The sequence below is a fragment of the Entelurus aequoreus genome, linkage group LG07 (assembly GCF_033978785.1).
Source record: "Entelurus aequoreus isolate RoL-2023_Sb linkage group LG07, RoL_Eaeq_v1.1, whole genome shotgun sequence".
In the NCBI taxonomy this organism is placed as follows: Eukaryota; Metazoa; Chordata; class Actinopteri; order Syngnathiformes; family Syngnathidae; genus Entelurus; species Entelurus aequoreus.
The window spans coordinates 70742437-70766847 of NC_084737.1; the positions used below are offsets into that span (position 1 = coordinate 70742437).

General features: G+C 39.5%; 1 protein-coding gene across 2 annotated transcripts in view; it reads right to left on the reverse strand.

Moving 5' to 3' along the window:
• Window positions 1–18905, reverse strand: part of rimkla (ribosomal modification protein rimK-like family member A) — a 72858-nt gene extending 53953 nt beyond the window's left edge. Inside the window, exons 1-3 of one of the 2 annotated variants that reach the window (XM_062054416.1) lie at window positions 18298–18905; window positions 3140–3370; window positions 885–971 (exon numbers count right to left, since the gene is read on the reverse strand). In XM_062054416.1, coding sequence (XP_061910400.1) covers window positions 885–971; window positions 3140–3370; window positions 18298–18460 — 481 coding nt within the window. In that variant the 5' untranslated portion in view covers window positions 18461–18905. The remainder of the gene's footprint in view (window positions 1–884; window positions 972–3139; window positions 3371–18297) is intronic. The other variant, XM_062054415.1, reaches the window with a different exon arrangement.
• Between the last annotated feature and the right edge of the window lie 5506 nt (window positions 18906–24411).

Consider the following 24411-nt stretch of genomic DNA (forward strand, 5'->3'; position numbering starts at 1 on the left):
TCAGATCACAGAACACTTTTCCACTTTGTATCAGTCCATCTTAGATGAGCTCAGGCCCAGCGAAGCCGACGGCGTTTCTGGGTGTTGTTGATAAACGGTTTTCGCCTTGCATAGGAGAGTTTTAACTTGCACTTACAGATGTAGCGACCAACTGTAGTTACTGACAGTGGGTTTCTGAAGTGTTCCTGAGCCCATGTGGTGATATCCTTTACACACTGATGTCGCTTGTCGATGCAGTACAGCCTAAAGGAACGAAGGTCACGGGCTTAGCTGCTTACGTGCAGTAATTTCTCCAGATTCTCTGAACCCTTTGATGATATTACGGACCGTAGATGGTGAAATCCCTAAATTCCTTGCAATAGCTGGTTGAGAAAGTTTTTTCTTAAACTGTTCAACACTTTGCTCACGCATTTGTTGACAAAGTGGTGACCCTCGCCCCATCCTTGTTTGTGAATGACTGAACATTTCATGGAATCTACTTTTATACCCAATCATGGCACCCACCTGTTCCCAATTTGCCTGTTCACCTGTGGGATGTTCCAAATAAGTGTTTGATGAGCGTTCCTCAACTTTATCAGTATTTATTGCCACCTTTTCCCAACTTCTTTGTCACGTGTTGCTGGCATCAAATTCTAAAGTTAATGATTATTTGCAAAAAAAATTGTTTTTATCAGTTTGAACATCAAATATGTTGTCTTTGTAGCATATTCAACTGAATATGGGTTGAAAATGATGTGCAAATCATTGTATTCCGTTTATATTTACATCTAACACAATTTCTCAACTCATTTGGAAACGGGTTTGTAAATGTGCCCTGCGTTGCACACACACATTTGCCGGCCGCTAAAGTGACTCAAGCAGGTTACACTGATCATATATCTTACCTCTGTGGCCACGTGCATTCTTCACCACCACCGGATAGCCCAGCGGCTCGGCCTCGTCAATCATCTTTCGGAAGTTGTCATGCCCCCCTGAGGAACACAAACACAAAACCACGCGGTAAGGCACCGTGTTAAAAGGGAGCATCCACACTTTGATAGCGCTGTTCACAAATTGCTACTGACTGTGCTGGCAGAGAGGAGGAGGAGGGAAGGAATCCTGACTGTCGCTATGGCAACAAAAGTGACTCAAAACAGCAATGTGGTCCTGCTGTTTATCGTACAGCAGTTACAAATGAGCAGTTTCTGAAGCCAGTACAATGATGTATAGATGTGTTAAGAATATCCACAACAAATAAGAATAATATTACACGTTGTAATGTCTGCAGATGTTCCATTCTCTCTGTTTTCACATGGCCGACGGTTTATAACTGGCAGGAACAGATGTGATCCGATGTGTCACATGGCTTTTTCCAGACACACTGATTTACATTTTTTCAGTTGTCAGTGACAAAGTGAGAGAGTGGGAGAATGAGGGGAGGGGAACGAACAAGCATGTTGGAAAGGGTGGGGCGAGGGACAGCATATTTTATTTTGAAAAGTCATGAGGGGGCACGGGGTCAGGCAGCGAGGCTGTTACATAAGCTCTGTATCCACTCTGCATGGATCGCCTGGACTACTGTGAAGGGAGGCGAATGGAATGTAGGCCAAACAACCCCCCTTGCACCCCCCCACCAACTGTGACTGCGTGCTCACAAATTCGCTGCAACAGGGATTACAAGTGAAGTGTGTGCCATATGCTGTCAACGCTTGTTTTGCCAAATAAATTAATGCAATTTAAAACCACTGCACGGTGGTAATACCACATATACAATGAATGTGCATTTCCAAAAGCTGAATCTCAGAATAAAAATGTTTTCAATATACTAATCCCCTTAGAAAGACATACACCAACAGACGAAGCGCAAGAACCTTTTTGGATGTCGCTCAACTAGCCGTAGCTGACATTATTACTACAGCGTAGCGTTTTAGCAATCCCCAGATACAATGCACATATGCCTCTGAAGAAATTACATCAGAGTGACTGGGCGCTTGTTCAGTACGATGAGGCAATGACACATTATAGTGTTTTATTACTATTTATCTCCTTGCAGGAAAAAAGTCAATGCCATGTGGGAATCTAGGAGTGTTTTGACTGAGAAGCCCAATTTTGCTGATTCTGAAAGAACCATGTTTTGAGTGTGTATCGATTAGCGATGCTGCTGCTTAAGTTAAAGTTAAAGTTAAAGTACCAATGATTGTCACACACACACTAGGTGTGGTGAAATTTGTCCTCTGCATTTGACCCATCCCCTTGATCACCCCCTGGGAGGTGAGGGGAGCAGTGGGCAGCAGCGTAGCCGCGCCCGGGAATCATTTTTGGTGATTTAACCCCCAATTCCAACCCTTGATGCTGAGTGCCAAGCAGGGAGGTAATGGGTCCCATTTTTATAGTCTTTGGTATGACCCGGCCGGGGTTTGAACTCACAACCTACCGATCTCAGGGCGGAGCGTGACACAAATGAACGAAGCGAGCTTACAAATTGCAGTTCACTCAGAATTTTAGTCTAACTTCTGAGCATTGACTATAATTATGTTTAATATATCACAGCATATCATAGCAATCCCAAAGTACCTTTTAAATACGGATCATACTGGCTCTGAGCTCACATGTCACTCAAGTTGGGATGTGTTCTTTTCACATTTGAACCGAGACGGTACTAATTACCGTACTCGGGAATCGATACTGGTACTAAATAGTACCAATTTTCTGTACTATTATGTGTGTTCATAAATGTTAATTTGTTCAATAATAAAATCAAAAATTGTATTTAACATCAGTGAGCTGATAATACCTGTGCTGTCCAGTTGTTATATCTTGTTTTTCTTACACTTCTGAGTCTCATTTGCAAGTATTATATAGTAGACTTTGAATGCAATGACTTTTTTGGTGTTAAAATACAGCTGTCTGATCATTTTCTACCAACCAATGTTTAATTTTGCCAGTCATAAACAAGTATGTTTTATTGTATAATATTGAGTTATTACAGCTTCTGCTTCTTTTTAATTGTCTTGTTTTTGTTTTCTCATAGTCTACATTCTTAAACAGGCATTTACATTATATCTGAATTAATGCACAAATACAATTGAAATCAGTCTAGCAATCCTTTTGTCTGCATGTGAATGTAGCAAACGATAAAAAAATACATTTCAAGGCTTACCATAGGAAAAGGTGTCGGGCAGAGGCACGCCATGTCCAGCTAGCTCCTGAAAGGTCCAGAACTTGTTGACACAGTTAAGTATAGCCTGAGGACGGTTAATGAGCCGACATCCCATCTTTTCCAGGTGCCGCAACACGGTGATGTCACTGTCTGACTGCACCCATGGCGTGGGCACTCGCACCACCACCACCTGTGGATATGATGTCACCGTTTCTTGATCTACTTGCAGGCCTGTAGGGGGAGAAGAAGATATAAAAACATTGACATTGGGTAAACTCATTTGTTTGTAGTCTGATTTGAGCCTATTGTGGAGAGTGCCTACTCCTTTAAGTCTCCATGGAAGCACAGCCAGTAACCAACATCTGGTTTGGTGTCTCTACTTGCCACGTGTAAGAGTCACAAACCTCTAAAAATGGCTGGTGATGTATTGTGGAGCCCATGGCCTGCTGCTGGAAAATGTGACCTTTTTCTGGCGGAAGGACTCTGTGAACACTCTCCAGTCATTGCCGCCGCTCAACTCTGTCTGCCAGTTGGCAGAGTTAAGTACGAGGAAGAGGCACTCAGTTACAAGGCTGGTAGTATTAAGCTGTTTGGAGACGGCTACGGCTGATGATATGATTATCTACATGCTGCTCTTCTCCATTGACTATCCAGTTGTGCTGCCAGATCCTCTGTGTGCTGGACACAACAAACCCTCTTTTTTGTAATGAAACATATCCTGACAGCAGATCAATGTTTGTTTTTGTTAGTTCGCAAGCGCGTAACCTCCAGAAACAACCCTTTGATGACATCATACAAGACTGTGGGGCCTCAGTACAGTTCAGTGAATGTGTTCACAGATTAAAATTGATGCCTGGCCTAACAAGAGGGCTGGTTGACTGTGACAGCGACACACTGGATGCAGACTCTATTGTGTTAAACATCACACGTCTGACTGTGAAAAAAAAAACATAGGCACGCACGGGAGTGCTGTTTGGGTCAGTGTCAACAAACAGCCCACGAAAAAAAGCCTTTTCAATGACAGTTTAGTGGAATTGTGGTCTCTATGCAGACAGATGTTACAGCACATGATATGACCCAACGGATGGAATGATGGCAAACCTTGTGTACACATGAGTGCATGACATAGAGAGGGTGAAAAGTGGCTACTGTCATTGGATAACAAAATAGTTACCATTTGGCATTGTCCTGAAACTTTTCAGAAAATGAAGCACATTTTTTTTTGTTTTTCTGTACCAGTTTTAATCTTCTCTGTTATCATGTAGTGGCTCGATTTGTCTCACTTTCTATGCTTGCTTTAATATGACCCCTGGCCTTCTAAGAAATATGACTGCGAGGTTGCACAAAATGTTAGCTCGGTGAGCACCGAAAGGATTAACTCCACATGTCCAACTTCTAGTTTTTAGTTTAGTTTTGAAAAGATTACTACTGATGGCCAAATAGCAAAGTGTGAGGATTATTACAGAAGCACAAGTGTAATAAAAAACAATTAGTAGTTTTAATGCTTTATTATATACAGGGTATTCGTTGGGTCTCAAACTGTCTTAAAGGGTACCTATTATCTTAACTTATCTAACCTATTCGTACCTGTTTGTGTGTAGTTGGGATCTGCATAAATCCTGAAAATTTTGAATTAAAACCATGGAGGAATGGCGGAGATATTTATAAAACAATATTGTCTTCCTTTCTGTGTCCTCCAAACGAGCTATTTGAAATTTGCCCAATTTGTGACGTTTTTCCCCAAGTGTGACGTTAGCAGATATCTCCATATATGGGCGAGGTTAACAACAAACAGATTAGCACGAGTCCGCCATTGTAGTCTTACGCTGTATTCAATAAGCGCCTTTTTTTCCAGCTCTTGTTGTGGGGCAGACTGGCTCGTACATGCACATGCATCCTCTGCTGTTGCCATTTCTATTACAAAGTAGCACATAGTTCAAACTTACATCTGTTAGTAGACTCCATATGGGAAGCGCTAAAATCTACAACATGGCTGGCGGGGCGAAGATGCAGTCGAAGTTGAGGCACGTAAAAAAGAGCGCACACCAACCTTTGCATCTTTAAAAAAAGACGGTCAGAAAACTGCTTGAAGATTGTCTGTTAAACATAATCCATGCCGGATTTTGACTAAAGAACCACCATTACATGTTATATAGACCACTAGGAAGTTTTAAATGGACTAAAGAACCACCATTACATGTTATGTAAACCCCTAGGAAGTTTTAAATGCAGAAAAAAATCGTAATATGACCCTTTTAAAACCAATCATTTGAGTTTAACACCTTAAAATGTCTTAGATGTCATCAAAATATCATACAAAGTGTTAAATACAACAATGAAAGGTCTTAAAACTGTATTAAAGTTATGTTTATTTTTAATTAAATGCAGAAACTTCAATCTCACTTTGAAATGTTTCGATTTTTTGGCAAATACTCCTTCAGTGATAATAATACCTGAAAGAAATGTAGTTTATTTGGAGGATAGTGAAATTGAGAAGCGGCTTTACATGGTGTATGGAGATGGACAGTTATCGGTTTGACCACCTTTGTGGCATCTAATTCTTCTAGTCGGCAGACTGAGCATCGAAAATAGGAATCGACATTTTAAAAGTTTAGCAGAAGAATCAGAATGCAAAACCTGGTTCCCATTATTTTTGATGCCCAAAGACATTGGAATTCAATGGATAATTAGAAAAATAGATGTTGTGATGTTAGATGTTAAAGGGGAACTGCACTTTTTTGGAATTTTGGCTATCATTCACAATAATTTTATTATTTTAAGCATATGTGGCGCATTCATTTTAAAACACATGACGACGTTCTTTTTTTTTTTTTTTTTATACAACATCACTGATAACTACTCACTGCAGACTTTATGAGAGCCAACAAACATAATAAAAATCACTTACTGTGCAAGTTCTGCTGTCATTAGGATTCCCACTGCTAGGATGTTCATATATTCCCATTTAGATAAAGAATGACTCATAATCTTTGCTAAGAAAAAGAGGGGGGAGGAATGTGGCGGTTGGACCAAGCGTCTTTTTGTGTCGTTCTAGTCTTTCCGCGTCTAAAGTGGCTGTCAAAGAGTACCAACTTGTCTGAATACTTCCTTATCCTTGTACTTTCCAGGTGAGAGGCATGATTTGTGATCTACAATAATGTTTTAACGAGCAAGGAAACAAGGAAGCAGCTCATCAGTAGTTCATGTCAACATTGGCACCTAAGCTCGTGCAGCTTCAAATTGTTTATTTGCGTTAGTGCTTATAATAACAATATCACTAAAACTTGGTTAATATTCAAGTCACAAAATGTAAATGGGAGTATTTTGGGCGGTTTTTGGATGTTCTTTAATTGGGTTTTATGGGCAGAATAGAGGACCTCCCATTGGCTCCGCTGTAAGCGGACTTTTATTTATGGATTACAATGCATTTAAAAAAAGATGCATCCGTTGTCATGTCTTTCATAATGATTGTGAACGTAAGGTAACAATTCCCCAAAAAGTGCAGTTCCCCTTTAAAAAGGCTTCTAGTGTTTTAGTTAGGGTAAGCATTTTGTTTTTCAATGTGAAAGAGCAGTACATTCATATTCATACAATTAATTGTGGGCCTCTGCTTTCCTTCATGTCTTGGTACTTATTGTCAGTACTCAGTATGGATGTGAAATGGTCTTAACTTTTATTCATTATGGTCTTCAAAAGTCTTAACTTTGACTTGTTAAAACCTGCAGAGAACCAGTTATTGTACTGTTAACTACACATTCACAATGCATTTTTTGTTACTTGCATTGAACAAAGAGAGCACAGTCTACCAAGTCAAATTCCTTGTGTGTTAAGCATACTTGGCCAATAAATCTGATTCTGATTCTAAAAATGTTAATGTGAATAATAATCTTATGATGACACTTTGATGCAGCAATGGATTAGTTTAATTTATATTATTTGTTTGGAAAAATATATATTTTAAAATTGGAACAAATCGGAGATTGACTACCACACCACTAAATTTTTTACTTCAACTTTTGACTTTCTAAGACGATTGCGTGCACAAACGAGGTGAGAAACAAGAAGGCAGCAGGCAGGATGCCTTTTGGTCTTCACACGGCGGAGGGGAACAGTGTTGCCATAAAAATACTACTCCCTTGTCCCCCCCTCTCTCCTCAAAATCTCTGTACACAAGCAAAGGGCTTCATGGTCACACCAAATCCATTCAACACTCACACACTGCTCCGATTGTACTAGCACACACAAAGCAATGCAAGTGATGCTACAGTGGGAAGTGTCAGAGAGTTGTATCTCGGTTTCTGAGACACACAACTATGTTTTTACTCTGCGTGTCTCCAATTACAAAGCAACTGTGTAGAAACCAGACAAGCAGTGGTCACCAAGAACACTGGTCTCGGCCATGAACCACAACAAGATAGCTCCTCCACCCTGTGTACTGGAACATCAAAGGATGGAGTGAGGGGCATTGTGATATTTTTATATTTAAAAATATGTATTTAAAAAGGCTAAAAAAGTTATTTTTAAGACAAAGCTTTGTGTTATTATTAGTCATTATGTTGTAGCCTGACTCGTAGCCTATTGAGTTAGTTATTAATATTAACATTTCAGATATGTTTGTTTTTTGCTCTGTTATTGCAGGTTGATTTTGTTTATATTTAATCTCAACAATATGGGTGGAGGATTGGGGGTGTTAGGACTAAAGCATTGTTGTTCCATTTGCAACATGAAACACATTATATGCATTCCATTTCAATGAGATACCAACAAACTTTCACTGGTGGGTCCCAGGCCCACATAGAAGCATGTCGCTCAAAATACAAACTTTACAGCGTATGTTGTAGGTCGATACACATCCAAAGCGCATTTTTTTAACCCGATCCTAAATGGATTCATACTTTTCAAGAATCTTTAAAAAAATATATATATACAGTACAGGCCAAAAGTTTGGACACACCTTCTCATTCAATTCGTTTTCTTTATTTTCATGACTATTTACATTGTAGATTGTCACTGAATGCATCAAAACTATGAATGAACACATGTGGAGTTATGTACTTAACAAAAAAAAAGTGAAATAACTTTAATGTTTTATATTCTAGTTTCTTCAAAATAACCACCCTTTCCTCTGATTACCTTTTCGCACACTCTTGGCATTCTCTCCATGAGCTTCAAGAGATAGTCACCTGAAATGGTTTTCACTTCACAGGTGTGCTTGAAGCTCATCGAGAGAATGCCAAGAATGTGCAAAGCTGTAATCAGAGCAGAGGGTGGCTATTTTGAAGAAACTAGAATATAAAACATGTTTTCAGTTATTTCACCTTTTTTTGTTAAGTACATAACTCCACATGTGTTCATTCATAGTGTTGATGCCTTCAGTGACAATCTACAATGTAAATAGTCATGGAAATAAAGAAAACACATTGAATGAGAAGGTGTGTCCAAACTTTTGGCCTGTACTGCATATATTTTTTGGGCAAATTCATCCATTTTCTACCGCTTATCCATCTCGGGGTAGCGAGGGGTGCTGGAGCTTATCCCAGCTGCACTCGGGCGGAAGGCGAGGTACACCCTGGACAAGTCGCCAACTCATCACAGGGCCAACACAGATAAACAGACAACATTCAAACTCACACACTAGGGCCAATTTAGTGTTGCCAATCAACCTATCTCCAGGTGCATGTCTTTGGAGGTGTGAGGAAGCCGGAGTAACCGGTGGCAACCCACGCAGTCACGGGGAGAACATGCAAACTCCACACAGAAAGACCAGAGCCCGAGGATTGAACCCAGGACCTTTGTATTGTGAGGCACACGCACTAACCCCTGTTCCATCGTGCAAATTCTTATATATTTTTTAAGAATCTGTTTTTGGATTAAAATCAATATTGTTACTTTTATAATTGTTTGGTTTTCTTTTTTATAGTATTATATTTAAATAAGTATTGTATTTGTGCTTAGGCCTGGGTCGATATTCGATAAGTCAATAAACTGAACTATAGGAAAATTTAGTCGGTAACTTTTCCAGCGTCGGTAATCGCCATATGCACACGTTGTTACGGCTGCAAGAGGCAAAACTGTCACTCTTTTTAGCAGCTGCAGGCGTTTGTACTACATGCACATAAACAGTAATGATAACCGCTGTAAAACCCCCAAAAGTTAGTATCCCATCTTTCCATTTTCTACTGTTTGTTACCATATTAAATTAAAATGATCGGAAAACCGTGATTTGATAACTGCACTTTGATAAACTTATGGAAGGATTAGCATTAGTATGCTAGCTATATTAAATGCTTACATGAAAACAAGCGACATTAACTCCTTTTCTTCCTGTGCTGAAAATCTTAATTTCCCATCGGGGATTAATAAAGTATTTCTGATTCTGATTTTCCAATTAAGAAACATTATACCCAAATCTAAACTTGTATAAACACATTATTGTCTAAACAACTAAAACACAGTATTCACATTGAACATAAAGGCTGTGCTGTCTTTGTACAAAGTGATCAATGACAGTTTTGAGTTGAAACAGACAGATGTCGTTCAACAGGAAGTGAACTCGCATGACATCACATAAACCAAAAGTGAAACAAACTGATCAACCATTTTGCACGTATCAAAAAAAAAATCTAAAATGTTTACAATTAAAATGGAAAAATATGAACATATTTAAACACACAAATACAAATAATATGACTCTTATGAATCCAGAACGGGATTATGGGATGTTTCCTCTGCCAAGAATGTACAAAATATTTTAGTGTGCAAACAAGTACTCTTTGAGCACATTCAAAAATACCATGGTAATAATAATAATAAAGGTGATAATTTTGGTTATAATTTATAATATATAATATAATATATGTATATATATATATTTATTTGGCCATTTTATAAATTGTTTTGTTTGTGCATATTTGAGGGTCCCCTACACCTTCTTTAACAGAGACAGGACCTATTGTATTGCTTTTGGTTGTGATTTTTTTTCAAGTGCAAAAATTTGCTAGCAGAGTATATATTATTCTTATTATTTGTTTGTTTTATTTACCTTGGATAATTTAAAAGTTTGAATTCCAATTACAATGTTAAAATACACCAGAAATACAAGTTTATTTCATTTGAAATTATATACTCGCATTATTACTATAGATTATTATTTCATCAGTGGTTAATTTGGTCTCCAAAAAATAATGGCAATAATATTGCTTATCTGCCATAATTGTGTAGGTCAATATATCATCGAGCAAAATTTGTTATCGGCCCAGGCCTATTTTTACTCAATTGCTTTGTTAATTTCTATCCTAAGTCCTAACAATTGTAAAGCTGGCAGTGAGTTTGAGCGGCTCTATTTTCTTTTAGTAGATAGACATAGATATACTGAAATAAACTGCAACAAAAAACAGTGCAATTAACAGTGCAATCACATCTTTCATATTATTGACAGTATTACCGTTTTTCTAAATTTTTAAAATATATTTATTTTCATAACATGGTCACTACTGCCTAGTTTCTACTGTTATATTTTTATTCCTATTTTTATTCCTATTTTTATTCTTTTCGTTAAATTTTCTATTTTATTTCCATTTATACCTCCATTATTTACCTTTTAAATTATATCTCAATTCTGTACACTGCTGCTGGAAATTTAATTTTCCTGAGGGAAAGAAGAGGAGCTTTTGTAACATGGTTTGAAACGGTTGTATTATAATTTTTATACCAAATAATATATTACAAGAATTGTGTTGAATCAAAAATCGATTCTGAATCGAATCGTCACCCAAAGAATCGGAATCGAATTGTGAGGTGACCAAAGTTTCTCACCTCCAGTATGTTGCAAGTACCACATTCTTTAATGTCACACATTTGCCACTTCACGGCGCCACGTGATGAACAGTCGTCTCTGTGATGCTGATAGCCGTGCTTAAGCAAAAGGTTACATCTTTCAACTGTATGACTCAAAGAGCTGCAAGACTTTTTTCAATGTTGTGTGGCGTGTCATGCCCCTCTGTGCTACTTCATGTATCTCTCTATCACAGATGAGTGTTTCCAAATGGAATGCAGAGGAGAGAGGTTGAAAGCAAGTGGCAATGCACTCTTTTTGCAGCATCAATAATGTGTATTTTCTACATTAGGGTGTACAAACAAGACACAGTACAATGAAAATATTAAATATTAAATTGATCAGGATGTCCAATTTATCACCACTGGAAATAGTTCAAAAGAAAACTCGCTTTCACAAAAGTGATGAGGCAGTTTTTTAAATTTTAGTTTAACAAAGTAGTCATACCACTTCCATACACGTGTAAAAGTAACTCAACCACTATAGTACACGAAAACAATAAAACAGGCTTTAAACACTTATATTAAAAATGAGCATGTAATAAAAGTCACAGATAGGCCTCGCTTGTCTCATTCTTTCTCCGTTCCAAGTGTAAAAAGAAGCTAACACTAATGTAAAAAAAAAAAAAACAACACAACTGTATTTACAACCCCCAATCCTGCTCATAAACAAAAACCACCATATTTGTTGAGATTAAGAAGCCTCATTTTCGAAGATAAACAAAAACTCCACTCTTCATCAAAAGTCAATTAAATTTCCTTTATTTAACCAGGTAACGACTCATTGAGATTAAAATCTCTTTTTCAAGAGTCACCTGACAAAGAGGGCAGCACAAACAAAGTTACAATGATAATTACAACAAGACAATACAACAGAACAACAGCAGTCATACCACAACGTGTCAAACATAATCTAAAACAATTAAGTAATAATTAAATTTAAAAGCAAGTACATTTCCCAAGAGAACTGCTTTCTCGATCTTTTAAAATGGACTTAAACTCCCCCAAAGTGGGGACTAATACTAGCATGTTGGATCGTTATTAAATCTAATGTAACAGCTAAATTGCGTTGGTGTTATTAGTTTCAGATCGTCATAAGGGTGATGCATTTATCATCACTTCGTTGTGAAACCGCTCTTAGAATGCCCCTCCAAACAAATCATGAGACGTGAAATGCCTCTCGCCTTGTTGAATGCTGGGTTTGTCTGTGCGCGAGATCGTTAGTCATTGAAAAGCTAAATGTGTGTAAACGCGTACTTTCATGGGTGCTCCTGTGGACAAACCACACCAATTAATGTCCGTGTACAAGTTAATCCTGTGCTCAACTGGACTATGACAGAACCCTGCCAATCAGTAATCCTGTTTGTAGCTTAGTTTAGCATGTACACACTAATTTCTACATCCTATGACCTATTTGGATTCCTGGAACTTTGCTGCATCTACTGTACATGTATATATACTCTAGGTGTAAGGGTAATATATTACCTAATTGCAAAATCTACACACAGACAAGGGCCAATGTGAACCTGAAGACTTTCAGTGATAAAGTAAGCGTCCTCCAAGTATGAGTAATCCATCCACTGGCGGTTAATCTGTGCAGTCAGGGCTCAGGAGACATTTGCTATATGTGCCTGGATGGATTACAGGTAACGCTAACTCTCTTGCTCCAGTTGTGTGCAAACAGGTCTAGACGGTGCTCCACCTGGCTGGGGATAACATTAACTGACGGAAGCAGAACAATTAACACATTTAGCTCTGCAAAAGAGGTCATGTCATTGCATGAGTTTGTCATCAGGACTTAATGTTTGTTGTCTACCTCTATGTAGTGCTACAAGAAATTCAAACATTCTTTAGAAAACATTCTTTTAACCCTAACCAGAACTCTCGGTCTGATTTGTCGAAAATTTGAAATCAAATAATGGCGGCATTGTGGAGATATTTGTAAAACAATCTTGCCTTCTACCAAACTGGAATTTGAAACTTCAGCGGATATCTCCACATATGGTAGCATTTTACCCAAAGAGCTTTGCGCAAGTCCCCTAATTGTATTCAGTTGTAGTCCGAAGTTGTAGTCAGTAAGTTGCTTCTTTTTCTCTGTCCCCTTGTTGTGGGGTAGACTGTCTCATATATTTACATGCATCCCACGCTATTGCCATTTTTGATCAAAAGTAGCATATAGTTTTATTTTACATCTGTCAGTAGACTCAGTATGGAAGCACTAAAATCACAACATGGCTGAAGGGGAACGCAGTCGAAGGCGGCTTGGCTTGAAGGAGGGCTTCGCCACGTAAATAAGACTGCCCACAAAACGGCACATTAAGAGACATTCAGAAAGCGTCTTGAAGATGGTCTGTAAAATGTAATCCATGCAAAATTCTAAACAAAGAACCACAATTACATGTTATGTAGACCAAAAGGAAGTGTTTTCAATAAGGGATTAGAATATGGGGGGAACTTGGAAGTCATACCACTTTTTCTTTGGATGTTTTGGATGCATGTACAAAAGTAACATTGCACTGTGCATTTATATGTGTCGAATCCCGTCACAGCAGAAAGTGTATGTTCTTTAAAATAATCAGTAGCACATGATAGCGTTGAATGAAAATTGCGCGCAGTTAATACAATACTGTGCCTTGCTCAACTTATTGGACACACCATAACTCTGCAATTTAGGGCTGCAGCTATCGATTATTTTAGTAATTGAGAAATGTAATGATTAGTTTGCTTCATCAATCGAGTAATCAGATGAAACACACTTTATAGCCTCAATGCATATTTTAGGTAAAATAGTTTAAATAAACAAAATGTTTTCTGCTTGCCACCATCTTCATTTTTTTTTCTCTAATTAATGCGCATCATCAACATTGAAATTGCACTTTTACCATGTCTGCACTAAGAAAAAAAATACAAAATCTAAAAAACTGTCGCCCCAGTCTGAGTTCAAAAGCGCTTTGGAGCAGGTTTTCGTCCAGGATGTACATTGCTGCATCCAGCTTTCCCTCTATCCTGACTAGTCTTCCAGCACTTAATAATGTAACTATGCTCGTACGTAAGACATGCACGTGTAGTAGCTTTGTGTGTTGTTAGCTAACATTAGTTATCATTGACTGTATAGCCTACTATAACAACAAGACTGAAATTTTTTAGTTGCTTCTTTGGGCCTGATTTTGTGTACGTGTTGACGAGATAGCCAATGTAATCAGTAAATGCGAAAAACATAGACATTTTAAAGAAATATTTACCCTTTGCTAGTAACATTTTTTTTTAACACACTTTGGTTTGAAAAAAGTAACTGTGAGCTGGTTGCAAACAGCCCCTTTAATGTGCTAATTGAGACACACACACATCTCTCATCCAGTGACACTAGTCCACTTTACACCGCCCTGATGAATTCCATGTGTGTGTGTTGCTTAGGCACCTACTGTCACCATCACATGATGGAGCACAAGTCAGCGTTCTGAAAATGTGCTTTCATAACAGTCAAAAAACACAAAGTGAAATGGTCTTCTTTGCTGCAATATTACAACACAGCAATTGTTTCCTATTTGACAAACCATGCCCTTGTTTGTCATCTCTTACTTGATAGGAGTATGAGCGAAATCAATGGGCTGCTTATGTTTATCAAATATTTGATGCATTTCATATGGTTTTGTGTACCATATAAAAACATAAAAATATAAACACCATTTGTGTTTGGATATTTTTCATTGCCAAGAGCTCAAACCACGCATACACGTTTTTGTGTGTCCGTATGCGGAGTAAACCTTATAGAACAAACTGGACTTACAGCACAAGCAATGCCAAACTATCAATCGATTTAAACTATTATACAAACATCGGGTCTAGTTCAAATATAGAGATGAGGGTCTTTAATTTGACCTGTTGTTGTACTCTGTCCTTAAGTGTTAACATGTGCTCAATTATTTCCTTACCATTATTGCTATGTCGTCCATTACCATTGTTGGTATTTTGTCTATTACCATTGTTGGTATTGTTCATTCTTCCTACGTTGTTGATGCAAACTATTGTTACAGTGTAATAATTCTTGTTACCTGTAGTAATGCCACCATGATACAACATTTGTATTATAATCCTTAAACAAAGTAACAGTGAAACTCAATGTATTAATCACTAAATTGAGAACTGGGGGTGGGATTAAATCAATCAATCAATCAATCTATCAATCAATGTTTACTTATATAGCCCTACATCATGAGTGTCTCAAAGGGCTGCACAAGCCACAACGACATCCTCGTTATGGATAACAATAGTGGATAAATAATAAATAAGTTATCTTCTTCCTACTCCCTTTCAGGCAAAACTGGACCATCATGCTTACATACTGTACATTACCCTCCATCCATCCATTTTGTACCGCTTGTCCCGTTCGGGGTCGCGGGGCGTGCTGGAGCCTATCTCAGCTGCATTCGGGCGGAAGGCGGGGTACACCCTGGACAAGTCGCCACCTCATCAGAGGGCCAACACAGATAGACAGACAACATTCACACTCACATTCACACACCATTTAGTGTTGCCAATCAACCTATCCCCAGGTGCATGTTTTTGGCGGTGGGAGGAAGTCAGAGTACCCGCAGGGTACCTACTCAGTGGCCCAGTAGTTAGAGTGTCCGCCCTGAGATTGGTAGGTTGTGAGTTCAAACCCCGGCCAAGTCGAAACAAAGACTATAAAAATGGGACCCATTACCTCCCTGCTTAGCACTCAGCATCAAGGGTTGGAATTGGGGGTTAAATCACCAAAAATTATTCCCGGGCGCGGCCACCGCTGCTGCCCACTGCTCCCCTCACCTCCCAGGGGGTGATCAAGGGTGATGGGTCAAATGCAGAGAATAATTTCACCACACCTAGTGTGTGTGTGACAATCATTGGTACTTTAACTTTTAACTTTAACCCATGCAGTCACGGGGAGAACATGCAAACTCCACACAGAAAGATCCCTAGCCCGGGATTGAACCCAGGACTACTCAGGACCTTCGTATTGTGAGGCACATGCACTAACCCCTGTTCCACCGTGCTGCCCCTGTACATTACCTTTTGCATTATATTAATTTATGTTTTTTTGTTTTTTTTATACATACAGGTTCTTTAAGACAGCTGGACTGGAGGGGGAACAATCTTACTTCCGCCCCTATTTGCCCTCTTTGACTTCCCAGTGGTTCTTAACCTGGGTTTGATCGAACCCTAGGGGTTCGGTGAGTCGGGCTCAGGGGTTCGGTGGAGGTCAAAACACACCAGACTCATCGTGTAAATAAAAACTTCTCCCTATCGGCGTATTACGGATACGGCAACAGCAGAAGTCACACTGATTTGCAGGTGTATAAACTCTGATGATTATCTTGTGTGATGACTATATTATGATGATAGTATATATCTGTATCATGAATCAATTTAAGTGGACCCCGACTTAAACAAGTTGAAAAACTTATTCGGGTGTTACCATTTAGTGCAGACTTGGGCATTCTGCGGCCCACGGGCCACATCCGGCTCTTTGTTCGTCCCTGTCCGGCCCGCGTGAGGCCAATCATAAATTACAAAATACATTTTAAAAAGTATCTATGTCGAGTGTGCAATACAACGGTGCTGCTTTTGTTTTGAAAAGCGTTATTTGTATTACTTGCGTGTAGACGTATGCGATTGTGAGTGAATGTGAACAGCTGCAATCACAAATTACAAAATAAAGTTGAAAAAACATCTATGTCGTGCGCGCAATACAACTGTGCTGCTTTTATTTTGAAAAGTGTTATTTATGGGCGTATGTCCGTGTGTAACCTGTGAGTGATGGTTCACAGCGATAAGTGATGCATGGTTTACACCCGAGACGCTAAAAAGAGAAAAGTTGATGACGAATGCCGTGTTTTCAACAAGACATGGACTGCCAAGCAACGTTCCCTCTAAGGTGCGTGCCTGCGCAATTGCGCACTGCTCAAGCGTCCTCTGCGCACAGAAAATATATGCCGCGCACCAAATCAAATCCCATCTGAATTCTAAACAAAATAAACACATTTATTCTGTGTAATTTTGCAATGCAACTTTGAGTGACAGTGACAACAAGCGGCCCTAACGGTGTTCGTCAACACCGTTCAATTATTGTAACGTCTATCGAGATGCTTCGAGGCCAGGAATTATATCGATCACTTTATTGAGCAAAACTGTTTATATTCGGCCATAACCACACCAAAAACATGAGTAAAACACTTCTATCTCGAAAAACTAGTCATTTTCTGCCGTACAAACCAGGCCAAAACCAACTTGTCATCTGTCACCAACACGCATAGCACTAAACCACTGGTGCGTTTAAGGCCACACAAAAAGTCGGACAACTCAAACACCACACAAAAGTTACACTATGACTCCTCAGTCATACGTGTGCTTATTTTACTGTCATTTATTATTAATGTTAATGTATTTATATTAATCATGGAATACTGTTACTAGAGAAAGTTACATGAATGCACACTTCATCCTATACTTACATTTCATTGTGCAACAAGAGGATGTTTAAGGGGAACTAAATGTGATCTCTGAAAGGGGTACAAGTGATTTCCAAAGCAGTGCTTGTGTTATAAAGTTAAGTTAGGTTAAATGAAAGTATTATTATGAATTATTATTATTATTATTTTTATTATTATTATTATTTATCATACGGTATATACCAAAAATAATATTGAGCAAAATTTAATTGAAATATTGTCGATGTGGCCCTCCAGCAGTGCTCGGGTTGCTCATGCGCCCCCGGTAAAAATTAATTGCCCATCCCTGATTTAGTGGTACGGAATATGTACTTCACTGTGCAATCTACTAATAAAAGCCTCAATCAATCAAACAACCTTTTGCATTATATTAATTTATGTTTTTTTGTTTTGTTTTGTTTTGTTATACATACAGGTTCTTTTAGACAGCTGGACTGGAGGGGGAACAATCTTACTTCCGCCCCTATTTGCCCTCCTCGACTTCCCATAGACTGAATAATCAATAACATAACCACATCGCACGCATATCTCATTCTGATTTTTTTTTTTAAATGAATTGATTAATGATATTAGCAGGGGAGAAGCCTGCATCTATTCGGTGAGTAGGAGCGTGGAAAGTAGGTTAGGCGGTCACACATTTTGCTTACACTTCGCCTCCTTGCTAGCAGGCGCACCGGGGCTAGCCCACGCTGCCTCCCCCCTCCACCCCCAGACAATAACGGCTAGCTTGTAGCATCGAGCACCGCCTGACTCCGTAGGTTTACACCCCTGATCAAACGTACATTCCGACTCCTTCTTTAAAACCGTTGCGCAAAAGTATAACGAGATTATATTTACCCAGTTGCCCCTCGCTGATGGTGAGCACGATCTGATCCATGAGGAGAGAGCGGAATTCCACATCCTCCTCCGCGCAGCGCTCCTTCAATGCCCGGAGGATCTGAACTTGGGGGTACTCCTGGCTGATACGCCGGTCGGTCACGAACCAAAGACGGGAGCACATTTTTTTCAGAAGGCTTGTGATTCCCAAATATATATATATATATTTAAAAAAACAAACAACAAGTCCAAAGGAGTTGTAGCTGCTGCGCGGGAGGAGGGGAGGCTCCGGGGGTTGTGGATGCTCACACAATGGAGACCTGGCGCGACTACTGAAGAGAACCGCCGGTAAAGAGCCGCATTAGCCAGGAAGAATAGTCTTCTCTATCCCCTTTGTTTGCCTTCATTTGTCGCCATTTAGTAACAGCAAAGCTACACGCTGAACGAACTAACACGCTTCGTGGCACTTTGTCGCCAAAAAAAACAAGCTAGCTCCCGAACAAAAGTATCCCTGAGAAAGTCAACGGTTCTCTGGCGCCGAGAACCGCGCGACCCGTCGGTGCTCGGTAGGGGGGATGAGGGGGGTGGTGGTGGGGGGGCTCCGCTATCCACGCCGTGCTGGTGCTGAAAAGTGCACGCCGGTTTATTGTCGCGCGATGTATACAACTCCTCTCCTCCGCGTGCACACGCCGGGGACTGCCCCAAAAAAAAAAAAAAAAAAACCCCGCTGATGGGCACAGCTGTCAGCCAATAGGAGAGCCGGGACCGTGTCGCTGACCTAACGGTGTGCGGAAAAAGTGGGCGGGGGTGATGTTACGCGGACCAATGGGAGGCGGAGACGTCACACACACACACAAAAAAAGGGGCCGAGTCTAATGGAGTCTTCACGCACTGTTTCACGCCTTAACGCCGCCTCCAGAACCGGTTCAGACCAGACGGTGCGAGCAGGCGAGGCTTTAGCGAACCATTGCCCGCTCGAGGCGAGAAATCATCAAAACACGTCCATTAGGCGCGTTATTAGCCTTTTTTTACATTATGTCCAAACCAAAAAAAAAAAAAAGGACCGTTTTGAACTATTAAGCTCAGCAGCAGTGTTGGATTGTAAATATGCTTTCTTTGCCCAGTTTGGCTACGGAAAGCCAGAAAGGTCAAAAGTGCCCAGAAGAGCGCTGATGGTAGGCGACAATCTCACTGGAGGAGGAAGAGGAGGAGGAGGAAGGGGGAGGGCCGAGCCGAACACATTCCTTCCTTCCACGAACAATCCCTGCTGCAGTTGCATCATCCCAGCATCTTTCTTGTGCTGGTGTCATCTTCATAACAACCACTTGAACAAAGCACTCCCGATGACCGACATTTTAATTGCAATAACTGACACAACGCAGAAACGTCTTTTGAATTCATTGGGAAAACATTACAATCATTCATTTTCTATCAAAATTGTAAAGCTTTTTTCGTTATTTAAAAAAAAAAAAAAAAAACGTTAATCGCGAATCAAACGTTTTTAAATAAAAATATTTAAAAGGATACACATTTCAAAGCGTGTCCTTTGTGTTGAACCATCACAAAATTCAGTTTAAGGCTACAGCGACCTCTCGTGGTCGACTTGCAAATGACCACTTGCTGAGCTATGGCGTTTGGATTGACCTGCAACACCTGCTGTTCTTATGCACTTTTTTTTAATGCCCCTTGAGACAGTTGTGATTTAGATCTATGTATCAAACGTTTTAAATAAAACATTTAAAAGGATACACAATTTAAAGTGTGTCATTTGTGTTGAAACCATCACACAATTCAGTTTAAGGCTACGGCGAAGTTGCTAAATGTGTTGGAATGATGAGGAGATCATGTCATTTATTGAACACCAATGCTCTGCTGTTATTGTATCATTCATTTAGTATGTCGTATTTAAACTATTGTGTTGAAGTCTGGGGAAATTGTTATAAATCGCATCTACAGCCTTTAGTCACTCTGCAGAAAAAGGCCACTAGGATTTTTTGATTGATTGAGACTTTTATTAGTAGGTTGCACAGTGAAATACATATTCCGTACAATTGACCACTAAATGGTAACACCCGAACACGTTTTTCAACTTGTGTAAGTCGGTTGTGTCCAATGTTCACTACAGACATCATTCAAATCCACTATTCGTGGAGTTAAAGCAACTTAAACTGCACCATGTGATCAATTTTAAAACTGCTCAAATTATGTTTAGGGCATCCTAAAACTCTCTACCATCCAATATACATTAAGAACTACCACAACGGCTGCGATGGCGGAAGAAGGCTGCAGCAGAAGAGGGTCCCCAGTCGTCTTGGACTCCATGCCACTGGACCCGGACCCAATTCTGTCAAGGATCGTTTGGTGACTGTCTGTGCACCAGTCTCCCCACGTAAGACAAAGTCACGCACAGGCATCCTCCATAAAGGGATACACCCCTACCAGGAGGATCGTCATACTCGTTCGAGTGACCGCCGATGACCGCCGGTGTGTGTGTGTGTGTGTGTCTTGTCTCGTCTTGTCTTGTCTCATAGTAACAGTGGTACTATTGTATTGTTAGTGTACAGCAGCTTTTCTTGTTTTTGTTTGTGTAGTATTGTTCTTGTATTGTATTGTTTATGTTAAATGTGGAATGAGTGAGAGGGGTTGGGATATTATAAGCATCTGCTTCATCCAACCCCCTTTTCAAGCCTTGCATAAATGTCTCTGCCAAAATGTAAAAAAAAAAAAAAAAGTGTGTTGTTGTACTGTGCAGGTTTGAAATAAATACTTAAATTCAAAGGCTACAGCGACCTCTCGTGGTCAATTTGCAAATGACGACTTGTTTAACTGTGGAGTTTGATTTAGACTTTTTTATTTTTATTTTTATTAAGGATCCCCATTAGCTGGTTGCCTCAACAACCCACTAGTCTTCCTGGGGTCCACAATTCAATACAATTACAAGTAAAAGCATATAATTATAACTACACAATACAGAAGAAAAAAAAAAATAGAATAAAATAAAAGCATCCATAAAAAAACAAGCAAACAATTTACAGTCACAGACTAATAATTACCATATAAATATAACTACACAATATAAAACCAAACAAATCATCAACGAGCAAACTAATTTAAAAACTCAGATGAAATATTACTCTCCTTTTAAAAACCTGTTTACTTTCAATGCTGGTGAGAATTCGAGGCAGGTTATTCCAGAGCGATAAAGATCTATAAATAAAAGATTTCCGTAAAGCATTCTTCCTGGGACGAGGGAGTACAAAATGCCCCTCACTGGACGCCCTGGTATTGTGATTATGTATAGTGCTACTGTGAACTATTTGGGCCATGAGAAAAGCAGGAGTTTTACTACCGGTTACTGATTCGAACAATATAAGAGTATTAGCCAACAACCTGTTCTGCACTGTTAGCCAGGAAAGAGAAGCATGCATTTGGTTCACATTGGTTCTTAGTGAACAACCAAGAACCAGCTTTGCTGCCCTATTCTGGACAATCTGGAGCTTACTGATCTCCCCACTTGCAGCAGACACCCAGACTGTAGAACAATAGTCAAGATGACACAAGACTAAACTCTTAACAATTTGACAAAGAAGAGGTGGATCAACAAAAGCAGCACATTTCCTGGAAATACCAACAGCCCTTCCCATCTTTGTAACTATATCACTGATATGATTTGACCAGGATAGAGTGCAGTCCAGCATCACTCCAAGGAGCTTGGCACTTCTGACCTGTTGAACTGTTGAAATACCTAGCCTCAAATCCAACTTTGGGTCACAAGATAACCCTTGCCTAGTCCCCAATATAATACTTTGTGTTTTTGAGGTATTAAGGACAAGTCTGTTACATACTGTCCAGTTCGAAATAACCTGCAACACCTGCTGTTCTTGTGCACTTTTTTGAATGCCCTTTGAGACACTTGTGATTTAGGGCTATATAAATAAACTTTGATTTGATTTGATTTGATTTTACAACAATTTCTACGACACACATGATCACATATTGACGGAGTACAGTGACTGACAACCAGTGTCACCAGAATAAGTGTTTATATACAGTATTGTTCATTTGAAACAGTGTGCATCGACGCACGACCATCCACCGGTATATTAATTCAGTTTTTTCTAATTGCTTACACACTAAATTTTAAATTTTCACACAGTTAACAAAGTCTACACACAGTAAACAAAACCACTGTGCAGATTTGACTAATATTAGGCATAGACTCTGCTTCACAGTTTTTGTGAAATATTACACACAATTCTTTACACACACCTTCCCATCTTGCACACATATAAGTTAAAGTACCAATGATTGTCACACACACACTAGGTGTGGTGAAATGTGTCCTCTGCATTTGACCCATCCCCTTGTTCACCCCCTGGGAGGTGAGGGGAGCAAAGAGCAGCAGCGGTGGACGCGCCCGGGAATCATTTTGATGATTTAACCCCCCTTTCCAACCCTTGATGCTGAGTGCCAAGTAGGGATGTAATGGGTCCCATAAGGATTGATATACACACATCTTCACATCTTGCACACACAGATAACGATTGTGTTACACCCATTTTCACACTTTACAAACACACACTAGGATTGTGATACACACATCTTTGTCTCCAGATTTATTTTTTCAGACTTTGTTGTTGCCTAAGTCTGCACATGTAGTCTATACTCTAGGCTGTAATTTTTTATTTATCACCAGATTTTTTTTCACACCTTTTTATTTGTCTTAGATTTTAATTTGTACTGCATGTCATTGGTGACTACTGTGATATGTTACTTTACAGGGTTTTTTCCCATTTGCTTACACACAATTTAACTAACTGTGTGTCTTTTTTGAAAAGGATTTACACACTTTTCCAAACTCCACATTCAATTTTCTTAATTCCTAGATTATTTGCAAAATGACACACATTTGGTCAAAATTCATCAAAAAATTCATGGAAAAAACTGTACCTGACTGTGGTAAAAATAAAAATTTGCAGTTTGCAGCATCATTGTTGAGCAGTTCTTGAAATGATTACAGGATATTTTGACTTTCTCTTTAGGTCCTTACGTACAGTATAGGCCCACTTCAAAGTAAACAATGACGATTGCTGTGGATTTGCCAATATATTTTGTCAAGTTACAGTAATCATTTCTCACATATGCTAAAAGGGTCGGGCAAAATGTCCCAAACATGTGATTTCTTATAGTAAAATAGGGGTTTTTACAAATGTGTTTTGTATTCATCACTGTTCTGAGTAACTCACTCCAATAGTGTCTTATCATTTGAAGTTTGTGTGAGTGAGATGACAATAAAACTGCATTTTTACAAATGCTTGCTTTATTTTGATGAATGGGCATATATTTTGACCGAAGTGTGTCATTTTGCAAATAATCTGGGGATTAAGAAAATGTAATGTGGTGTTTGGAAAAGTGTGTAAATCCTTTTAAAAAAAAAAACCCACACAGTTAGTAAAATTGTGTGTACGCAAATGGAAAAAAAACCTGTAATACATTATTAATTGTATTTGTTGCTACTGTCCAGAAGATGGCAGTGCTGAGTTGCGTGGCTTTACCCAGTCTGACCTGAAATGAAGTTTATTCAAGTGCTCATGTAAAGCCAGCAGGCACAAGAAGCTGAAACAACGTTGGGAACTTGTTGAATTATCAATCAATCAATCAATCAATCAATCAATGTTTATTTATATAGCCCTAAATCACAAGTGTCTCAAAGGGCAGCACAAGCCACAACGACATCCGCAGTACAGAGCCCACATAAAGGCAAGGAAAAACTCACAACCCAGTGGGACGTCGATGTGAATGACTATGAGAAACCTTGGAGAGGACCGCATATGTGGGTGACCCCCCCCCCCCCCACACACACCTCCCCCCCTCTAGGGGAGACCGAATGCAATGGACGTCAAGTGGGTCTGACATAATATTGTGAAAGTCCAGTCCATAGTGGATCTAACATAATAGTGAGAGTCCAGTCCATAGTGGGGCCAGCAGGAGACCATCTCGAGCGGAGACGGGTCAGCAGCGCATAGCTGTCCCCAACCGATGCACAGGCGAGCGGTCCACCCCGGGTCCCGACTCTGGACAGCCAGCACTTCATCCATGGCCGGAACTAGGTCTTGATGTCAAGTAACTCAAACG